Source organism: Apis mellifera, linkage group LG11 (genome assembly GCF_003254395.2).
Source record: "Apis mellifera strain DH4 linkage group LG11, Amel_HAv3.1, whole genome shotgun sequence".
Taxonomy (NCBI): domain Eukaryota; kingdom Metazoa; phylum Arthropoda; class Insecta; order Hymenoptera; family Apidae; genus Apis; species Apis mellifera.
The window spans coordinates 15,243,169-15,254,061 of NC_037648.1; the positions used below are offsets into that span (position 1 = coordinate 15,243,169).

Below are 10,893 nucleotides of genomic sequence, written 5' to 3' on the forward strand. Positions count from 1 at the left end.
TTTAAATTTCGTCGCAAATTTTTTTGACGATAGTTTTCTAAAGATTTATATATATATTTTTTTAAAGATTTATTCGGTGCAATTTCAATTGTATCGATAACATATCGACGAGATAAGATAATTTTCAATATTTATGGATATTCACGTAATTGCATCATGTGAAAAAATCGAAAAATAAAATTGATGAAAAATTTTTTTACAATAAAATGGAATAAAATCATCATTTTGTTTGACCATCACAATTCTTTTCACCGTAAATATTCGAAAATAATATACGAAATTTATTCTTCGAAGTTAATACGATGAACATTTTCCTTTGTTATCGCTCTGAATGTCACTCAGCCGTACGTGATTCATTGAGATGACGTTTAATATTTACCGAGAGAAGAATATTTAATGATCTGAAAAGTATCGTAGTCAGAATTCCTTGTGTTATAAGCGTGGACTCGGAAGTAGGCCATGAACGTAGATCGAATTTGAAGTGGCTATGGTGAAACGGGGTTATATGATATTTTTTTTTATGAAACCGTTGAAACGTTAATATTTTCAAAAATTATCATTGGATTTTTTTCGTCTTTCATAAATATTAAGGAAAAAAAAATTAATTTTACTTTGTAATAAAATAATATATTAAATAAATTTAATCAATACTATAGAATTAGTTTAAATTAAATTATAATATTATTTATTACGAATATAAAATAATTTTTGATGTTCTATTTAAAGGATTAAGGATTTATATAATTTAATATATTGTCAATTTACATAATAAGGTAATTATATATACATACATATGTGCATGCGAATTTTTTTATAAGAATTTAATTTATATAATATTAAAACTGGGAAAAAAATTAAGGATATGATGACATCTAGCGGATGTGAACAGTTATTAAGAAGAACGCAATAATCGCATTGATCACAAAGCAACCTAACTTATCTTTAAAACAATATTATAAATTACTCTACAATTACATGAAATTGATAATTATATAATTGGTGCTAAATATTATAAATATCTCTATTAATTAAAATTATCTTATTTTTTAATATGTTTTTTCGATTTGTCTATAGAGGGTGATACTAGTTCTTATAAGGAGAAAGGGAAAACTAATATGGCGTAATCCATTAATCTGTTGACCGGGTAACCTGTTGTGTTTTTTTATAAAAAAATTCAAAAAATTAAAAATTTTGACTATTAAATTTTAAATAATTATAGGCAAGAAATGATTCCTTTCAGGAGTTTTATTGTTAGAAGTTTTTCAACGACTTCTAATAAAATCGCTAACCTCGTTAAGGTACATATATATGTATATTTTGATAACTTTTCTTTTAAATAAATGAAATTCATTATAACTTTATCATTTATTTATCTTTTATTCGTTTATTATCTTTCTAATTTATCTGTGTTAAATTATACAATATAAATATTCTTAGAAATGGTATATCGAAAGTGCTGTTATCAGAAACACATATGATGTTGGTGATTCCACAAAGTGTTGAATGATTATAAATGAATGTCAACTATGATTTACAGAAAAACAAAGTTGTTGTGTTCATGAAAGGTGTTCCAGACAGCCCTAAATGTGGCTTTAGCAATGCTGTTGTACAAATATTGAGAATGCATAATGTTAAGTATGATGCTCATAACGTTCTTGAAGATGAACAACTCAGACAAGGTTAATAATCTTTAAAGTGCAAGTTACTATATTTTTTAGAACTAAACTTTGAATATAATTTAATTAAATTTCTCTAATAAATGACTATTTATTATATTTTTATTTAGGTATTAAGGATTTTTCCAACTGGCCCACAATACCTCAAGTATTTATAAATGGAGAATTCGTAGGTGGATGTGACATACTTTTAGAAATGCACAGAAATGGTGAGCTAATAGCTGAATTAAAGAAAGCAGGTATAACAAGTGCACTTTTAGAAGAAGATGAATCTCCAGAGAAGAAAACCAAAGATTGAGAATGCTTGATAATTTAGTGTGTTTATGTAATTTGTAAATAAAATATCGTTTATTCAAGGATAATTATTAAATTTTGTTATAATAAAAATTTTGTTGATTTATATACATTCATATTGAAAATTTATTATTATTTCAAGAAAATATGGCAGAAGTTATGCCTAAAGATTATTTATCAATTTCAAATTATGATATCTGAATGTGTTATAAAAGTTGCTATTAGGTTCTTACATGCCTTCTTCGTATCGAAAGAAACAGCAATATACATATTTAGAAGTAAAAAGTGGATCAAGGTTACTCGTATATCGCAGCGCAGGAGCTTCCGTTTTGCGTGCATATGCATGCGTGACTATTTATTCTTCCGCATTGCGTTTCGTATTAATGTATGTAAAATCTAAAAAATCTTTAATATAAAACATTTTTACAAAATTTTTATCAAAAACTATTGTTTCAACATCTTTTATCTGTATCCTAAGTTCTTTTTATATACAATTTTAATTTCAATACATATAATTTCTCTTTATGTATAATCTAATTACAATTTTATCAAATTTTTATTTATCTATATTTTTTCTTAAATACACAAAGCTGCAACTTTATTATAATTTTCATTGTTCCTAAATACATATACTTTAATTTAATTTTAACATTATTATTTAATATATTCTCTTCAATATATCAACTAAGATAAAATGCTATAATAAAATACTAGAACAAATCAATGTTTTCGTGTATCGATGTTAAACGATAATAAATCAATCGTGAACTTTTTCGTTAACTTTACTGATGCGTAGTAAAGCGTATATAAAAGTACATTTGGCCATCGGCCAATCGAATCTTCGAGAGTATTTTATCCATACATAAGTGGCAAAAAATTGCGTAATTAATTTCATACAACTGTTTTTTTTTTACTTCTTCGCGAATTCACTCGATCAAACGTGAATTGAATTGTTGACAAAGAAGGATAAATGCAAGTTAATGTTTTTTTTTCGATTACCTCGAGCGGACTATGGATCACAATGGTGCTATTTCATAAAATTTTTACGAGAAAGAAAATATGGGATTAAGCGAAATATCTTGGCTGGCTGATTTCATTGTTACTATTCTTGAATATTTTTATGATGTAGAGGAATAATGGTGGTATCTTATTTCGAGTTATGATTCAATATAGGAGAGATTTCTTGGAGACGACATGTATTATTAAAACTATTTATACAATTATGACAGTATTAAAGACATATATTAAATACATCCTGTGAGCTACGACATTGCAACGCATATAATTTATTCTGATGATGGTAAAAGAGAGAATTGAAAAAGATTGAAAAAAGTAGGCAAAGTAAAAGGAAAAGAGGGAGGGAAGTTAAAAAACGATAGGATGATACACATAGTTAACGAGCATGAGACTCTGCTTCTTGATGACAACGAAAGAAGCATTGATATTCGTGGCACGATCGTATGCCGTATTATTTTGCTTTTTTCAGGCAATGAGGGCTCGCCGGGCGAATCTTCGCACGACTCGTCATTTGGTATGCCATTAATTAATTTAGTGCCTCGAGAGCCAGCCAGACGTGGCTCGCAATTAGTGTCTTAGAGAATCAAAGAGTGTACACATGCGCTTGTGTAAATATTCTATAGGCGAATATGAATCCAGAAGCTATCACACTCTTTTTCATATAATATCATCAAATCATCTCATCATTCTGAAAAATATTAAAATATAAATTCGTTTAAAAATAGAATTCTCCAGATTTGATTCTAGAAATTATTTCTCACTAGTATGTATCGCATTAAGTATGATTACCTTAAAGTAATTGTTATTTCACTTTCAAATAGATTAACTTTCAAATAAATGGTATATATATTAATCGAATAATTGTCACGAATTATTCTTTAATCTAGTTTTATTTTTTTATTTTAATTCTAGGTTTTATAAATGTAGATCACTATTGCGATAGAGCAAGTGCATATTTCGCAAGAACCAATGAAAATAAAGCGATCAGTAAGGTGGCGCCCTCTTTTCAACAACTTCGATCGAACTTCTATCTCTCTTCTTTTCTCTTTATTCTTTTTTCATTTTTTTGCACTTTTCAAGTTTCTTTCTTTCTTTTTTTTTTGTAATTGAAACATGCTCATTTTTTGTAATTTTTATTCCTATGAAAAATATTCTTTGATTAATCACAGTATTATAATCTCTAATTCAAAAAAAAAATATTTATATAATATAGTTAATACAGAAGTTATCTTCCTATTTCATTTTACTAAATTTAAGTATTTTATAAAGAGTCTCTTCGAAATTTAAGCAACACAGGTAGCCAGGATTCGAAGAATTAATTAATTTCTTGAAATTTCTAATTCACATCTTCCTATATTATATGATAAATATTTTCTTCATTAATTATTCGTCATTTTAATAGAAAATAAAAAGAAAAAAATTTCAATTAAAAAAATTCTCGCGCTTTTAAGATAGAATATAAAAGGAAACTTCGTTAATACGTTTGGAGGAATTAACACTTTGAATCAAGTAACTTTGTGATTGTACATTGTTTAAGTAATTATAGGATCGTTGGTTGTAAGCTGTAAACAGCTCGGCCGGAAATTCGCGGATAACGAGACGCCTGTGGCTCTAACCTGTCTCCTTTCCGCTCGCGAATTCTTGCCGCGCGTACACGCACGTACATGCATTGTATCTCCATTAATCCAATAAACCCAATGAATCCAAATTTACTCAGAAATGTTGGAAATTCTCACTCGAATTCTCTATTCTCTATTCTGTAACAGAATAACAAGTATTTAATAATCTTGAAATTTATTTTGTGCAAAAATATCGTAATATTATGATTTACATTCAATCGTATAATTTCGTATTGTTTTCATTCCGTTGTTTGTTTGATGGAAGTAAATGTTCTTCGCGACGTAGAACAGAAATGTGGGTCAACGGTGATCCACGTGGCACGAAACGTGATACGACGACAATTTTCTTCGTCACGTATATCCTTAACGTATTTTTTTAATCCTTTCCGTATGAAATGTTTTTTATTGAATTCGTTTAATTTTCCTTGACAAACTTTAAACATTTATAACATCGTGATTAAGAATTTACGTTTTAAATCAGTTTCCCCTTTACATTGTAATATGAAATCCTCGTGATGAAATAACATTTAAACTCTTGATAGTGACGCACTATAATTGAAACTAAGAAAAATTCTGTCTTGTTAATCGATTAAAGCTATCCCAATCAGATGTTTTTACTCTTCGAAAAACATCTCGGTGTGCAAAAAGGTTATTACACGTTGTTTGCAAATTAAATTTTCTTCGTGCAACTTTTTTTACTTGTTACTTGTTAAAAAACAGAAAACTTGAACCGATTGAAACATTGACATTTCGATAAAGGGAAGCTGAAAGAAGAAAGAAAACTTGTCGTTTCTAACCCTGCGAAGAGAGGGAAATCTGAAGGAATCGCGAGTCGAAATCATGTAAGAGCGCGAGCGCCGCGCCACGGGGATTAGAAGGATACTGCGAGTGGTGGGAGAAAGTACGTGTGGAGGGGATAGCGGTATCGGGGTTGGGGTAGTCAGCGCCTCCACAAAGGGTGAGTCTCAGTTGCCATTCGGACAGCCTACTATACGGCTGGGTTTCGAAAACCCTATGCGCGCGGGTATATATGCTGATCGGCGCGCGCGCGAGTCTCGTCGCATACGTACGCACGATTAGATAAGGACGATCCAGGCATGTGTAGACTAGAACGTAGACGTTTGCTACTTTGAAGGATCAAGCTTGGAAACGGGGACTAGTAAAAGTAAAAATTTGGAAAATTTTGCAAGAACCTGGGAACAAGAATCGATCCTCGATGGAAGATTCGCCTCGATATCGCCCGTCTCGTTAATCGCGATTCTCTCTGTTCGGAGTTGGCGAAACGTGTCCGGGACGCGTTGCCCGAACGCGTACCGCAACCGGTCAGCGCGTGTGCACCCGACCACGATCGATCCTCGGGGCGATACGATCCAGAAACGCGATGGACGGAACCACCCTGCTTAACCATCACAGATAACGAAGATCGGCCACGTTTCATAGGATATTAAATCTTTATCGGTAACGATTCAGAATACGCAATCATATCATTCATTCTTCGATACGTACGATATCGGTGATGCCTATTCTTGGAATGATCATCATTGCGGTCGCGTGGTGCGCCATCGAACTCTGCTTTTCTCCTTTTTTTTCTCTTTCTCTCCCCTTTCGTTTTCGCGATCCGTCCAATTTTCTTCATTTTTCTTACACGATTTACAACACTCGATATCAGTTATTTGGAATAATAACAATAACAGAGAATTGGACGATATGGCTAGATAGATGGAACAGTTTATGGAAAAATATTTACATACGTATGTATGTTTCGAATTCTGCGAAGTGGACCGCCCCAGTACGTTCGACTGATTGATGAACAGAGAGACGTGGATTGTGCCAAACGACAAAACGACGATGTGGAAACTTGGGGGACAAGGTCAGGGAAGATGTGGTGTGCTAGAATCGCAATCGATATGTGTAAGAATCGTAGAGCATCATTTTCGATCAAATACTCCAATTCAACCGAGTAAAGTTGAAACAGAGAGAAGTGGAAGTAGAACGTGGATCAATCGGTGGAGACTAACCTCGAGAGGCAACGTTAAAAAGCGTACGTTAGGTAGACAGGTCGGGACAGAACCAAACAGAAATCAGACATTATAGTGACAATTTTTCCCACTGACTTTTACATACAGTTCTCTGAGAAACTTGACAAAGAAAATTTCACAAAGGTTTCTCCTTTAAACTTTGCTCTCTCTTCTATCTAGTTTGTTCTTTTTCTTGTAGATTTTTTTAGTTCCTCGATAATCATTATTTTATCATAATTTTTTTGAAACAAGCGTAGATGAAAGAGCACTGATGACTGACTCGCTCACTGCAATTCTGCATCATTGAGAAGGGAAAATATTTGGGTCATCGAAGATTAGGGAGGCCCGAAATTCTTGTCAATTTCAAGAATTCCTTTTCCATTCCAAGTCATCGAGGTCATTTCCAAAATATCGTTTCAAGCTTAGAATTTTCAAAATTTTTTCCCATCTTACTATCTTCCAAATTTATCCAAAACTCTTTGAACAATCACATCAATTTCCATTATGTTTCCTCATTGACTCGATCGATACGAAATAGATCCTTTTCTTTCCATCAAAAATTTGCATAAACCTGAAAATTAATTACCATTAATTGATCTTGGAAAAAATCTTTTTTGCAAATTATTCCAACAATAAAGCAGTTAAAAAAAATATTTAATTCAATTCTTGACTTCGGGACTCGAGATTCGTCCAAAGTTTTGTCAACAAAAGGGAACGATTTCGACAACGTTTACGATGATTATCGGCCGTGTCGCGGGCTTTCTTTCTTTTCGGTAGTTCTGGATTTCTGCCAAATTCGCCGGATTGGTGATACGTGCATTTTCAATACCATAGACTTTTTTTTTCATCTATGTACAGTTCCATCTACCATAAGCGAACACATATCACCTCGTGTATATCCTTTTCAGTGGTCGTTTTATATTCCTCCTCGTTTGATCGTGGATATCCGAGTTACAAGGTACATTGCATCCAATGTTGTATCTGAAATGAGTTTTTAATTATTAGACTCAGATATAATGCAAATTATATATACTCTATATACTTATATATAGATATATACTTATATATACTATAAATTATATATACTAGATATCATGGGATGGAATATTAATAAATGTATGGATTAGAAAAATAAAAGGCGGAGATCGCATTGCGTCACCGAATTTATCGGCGTCTCTCCCTTCCTTACCGATAGATTGGGTTATGAATTTGCCTGGCCTCCCGTGGGAAATCGAAAATTGTACACACACTGTACACATTGTATAAACCTCGTGGCCCGAATTTCACACAACACCGATCTGTTGCACCTCTACCCTCCCTCATTCATTCCTTTATCCTTCTCTTTCAACCTCCACAATCCTCTTCTTCCTGCAATTTTTCACACGCTTTTTAACTCCCTGCACGATGTAAAAAAAAAATGCAACGAAACAAAGTCAAAAAATTTCTCTTAAACTTACATTATATTGTTACTTACTACTTTCGACGTCCATCTTGGAAAGAAAGATGCGTGGAACAAGTCATTTCGACAAATTTTTTTCGACGATTATTCCATGGAGTCCGGAGATCGAGTCGATGATCGAGAGCTGAAAGATATAAAAGCAACGGTCAGAATAAACGAAGGGGGATATTCTTCCGCGGCGTCCTACATGCCGGCCATTGCACAGACGATCTGGCGTCGGTCGATTTTATAATTTATGTCGCGGGATCCCCGAAATGGCTTTACGATGGCGGTGCCCCCGTGGCACGGATCGCGGAAAACGGACGTTTGCGTATCGCGAAACAGGGGCATTTGCGCGCGCTCACCAATGACGTCATCCCGCGTTACGAATTTACCGATGGAGTAATGCGAACTTTTCAATCGAACATACGCAACGTGTCTTCTCGCACGAGCGAGATGAAATGTAATCAACACGGACGAAATTTTGAAAAATGGTTTTCGATGAAATGGTGGATTCGTGTCGAGTAATATTCAAATAACCCTTTTTTCTTTTAAATCGACGTGGATTATTCAAAAGATCTATGTATATATATATATTATTAATTTCTAGGCATAGTTAAAATTTCAAATATGTTAATTTTATTCCTTCCCGAACGTATTAATGTAATCATTAATATCACTCTTGTTTCTCCGAGCTATTTATCAATCTGTCAATCACGTCATCCTGCGTTACGAATTTACCGATGGAGTAATGCGAACTTTTCAATCGCAAGCGAACATACGCAACGTGTCTTCTCGCACGAGCGAGATGAAATGTAATCAACACGGACGAAATTTTGAAAAATGGTTTTCGATGAAATGGTGGATTCGTGTCGAGTAATATTCAAATAACCCTTTTTCCCTTTAAATCGATGTAGATTATTCAAAAGATCTATGTATATATATTATTAATTTCTAAGCATAGTTAAAATTTCAAATATGTTTTTATTCCTTCCCGAACGTATTAATATAATCATTAATATCACTCTTGTTTCTCCGAGCTATTTATCAATCTGTCAATCTCGTTTGCCCTTTGCCTTCCCGCAGGTGCAAGGTAAAGCCGAAAACGCAGTCCAACGTGGAGGAAAGTGGGAAGGTCAATCGATCGCCTTTGAAACGGAACACCGACTTCTTCTTCATCTTCTTCTTCTTCTTCCAACTCCGTCGGCCATCGAAAGTTTCGAAAACGGTCCTCCGTACGCGGAGATATTTAAATCGATGTCGGAAGAGATTTCTATTCGTTTTATTAGAAGAATACGGCCACTCTTTCGTCCATCTCTCGAAGGGTAACGAGGATGATTTTCTCTTCGAGGAAAATGAACATTTTTTTCAGAGTGCTTGCCACTGCCAAAGGGCCACTTTATCCATCTTTTAATTGCTCCTCCTCGTTACACTCGTAGGGCGTGAATTCAATTAAGCTGAATAGGTAGCCCCGTTTTTTCCATATTGCATTGCAAAGTGATGGACGACAAGTAGGGCGACGGAAAGTGATCCCAAGTGCGATTATCGCGTATATAAGAGTAATATTCTCCTTCGTCTTTCCACCATTCTTATCGTGATAAAACTTCTGATCGATCGATCATTCGCAATGGACAAAGGAGGGGAGGGGAGGGGAGGGTGGCAACCGCGGTGCCAAAATGCTCCCCTCGCGGAAAATGATGGGCCACCTTGAGATACGGTTTTCTCTCTGGTGCAAAGAGGCAAAGAAATCCGGGTCACCTCTTTCCTCCGCCACGGTCTTTGCCCTTTTTTTCCTTCTCCTCGAACAGCCATTCCTCCCAGCGACGAGCTGATCTCCCGGAAGTGTCGCCTCCGGTACGGTTCTCCCCGTGTCGGCGACGACATACGAGGAAGAACACCGATCGTTGTTGCAAAATGGAAAATCGTTGTCTCCACTTCTGATAGTTCGCTCAGACGAAAAATACCTCCCATCTTCTGTAAATAAAATACCGATTATTATCCATAGAATTTATTCGAAGGGGAAAAATTTTGATAGATACTTTTTACCTTCTTAGAATTTTAAAAAAATAAATACCTCTGATCTTCTGCAAATTAAATACCAATTATTATCATATACAGGGGAATTCTTTTTATCTTTTTATGATAGAATTTCGTCCAGAATTTAAAAAAAATAAATACTTCTGATTTCTGTAAATTAAATACCAATTATTATCATGTACAAGGGAAGTTTATTCGAAGGAAAAAAATTTTGAAAGATTTTTTTTACCTTCTTATGAGAAAATTTCAACCAGAATTTTAAAAAAATTGTTGTTGGAAAATGGGAAATCATTGTCGCACTTCTGATAGTTCGCTCAGATGAAAAATACCTCTGATTTTCTGTAAATTAAACACTGATTATTATCCAAACAAGGGAAATTTATTCAAAGGGGGAAAATTTTGAAAGATTCTTTTTACCTTCTTATGAGAGAATTTCGTCCAGGATTTTAAAAAAATAAATACCTCTGATTTTTTTTATCTTCTTATGAGAGAATTTCATCCAGAATTTTAAAAAAATAAATACCTCCAATCTCTGCAAATTAAATACCGATTATTATCTATACAGTTTATTTGAAGAGGAAAAATTTTGATAGATTCTTTTTACCTTCTTATAAGAGAATTTCATTCAGAATTTTAAAAAAATAAATACTTCTGATCTTCTGTAAATTAAATACTAATTATTATCATGTATAAGGGAAGTTTATTTGAAGGGAGAAAATTTTGAAAGATACTTTTTACCTTCTTATGAGAGAATTTCATCCAGAATTTTAAAAAAATCGTTGTTGGAAAATGGG

At 33.5% G+C, this 10,893-nt stretch overlaps 1 protein-coding gene and 1 long non-coding RNA gene across 7 annotated transcripts; one reads left to right on the forward strand and one right to left on the reverse strand.

Moving 5' to 3' along the window:
* The first annotated feature begins 1,004 nt into the window (after positions 1–1,004).
* On the forward strand, positions 1,005–2,076 carry LOC552835 (glutaredoxin-related protein 5, mitochondrial). 2 transcript variants are annotated; one of them, XM_006566732.3, is made up of 4 exons: positions 1,005–1,144; positions 1,220–1,298; positions 1,538–1,679; positions 1,787–2,076. In XM_006566732.3, exons 2-4 carry the CDS (start codon positions 1,227–1,229, stop codon positions 1,972–1,974), a joined length of 402 nt encoding a protein of 133 aa, XP_006566795.1. In that variant the 5' UTR covers positions 1,005–1,144; positions 1,220–1,226; the 3' UTR covers positions 1,975–2,076. The 2 variants fall into 2 exon arrangements, with proteins under 2 accessions (XP_006566795.1, XP_625213.1); XM_625210.6 differs by having other exon boundaries at positions 1,094–1,298.
* A 1,073-nt stretch (positions 2,077–3,149) lies between these two features.
* Positions 3,150–10,251, reverse strand: LOC102653972. Of its 5 annotated transcripts, none has more exons than XR_003305603.1 (6): positions 10,137–10,251; positions 9,821–10,036; positions 8,099–8,207; positions 7,814–7,992; positions 6,113–7,605; positions 4,603–4,744 (listed from the first exon to the last, which is right to left on the reverse strand). It is a non-coding gene; the product is annotated as an uncharacterized LOC102653972 (long non-coding RNA). The 5 variants fall into 5 exon arrangements; XR_003305602.1 differs by having other exon boundaries at positions 8,271–10,036; XR_003305601.1 differs by having other exon boundaries at positions 8,099–10,036.
* Positions 10,252–10,893: the final 642 nt, after the last annotated feature.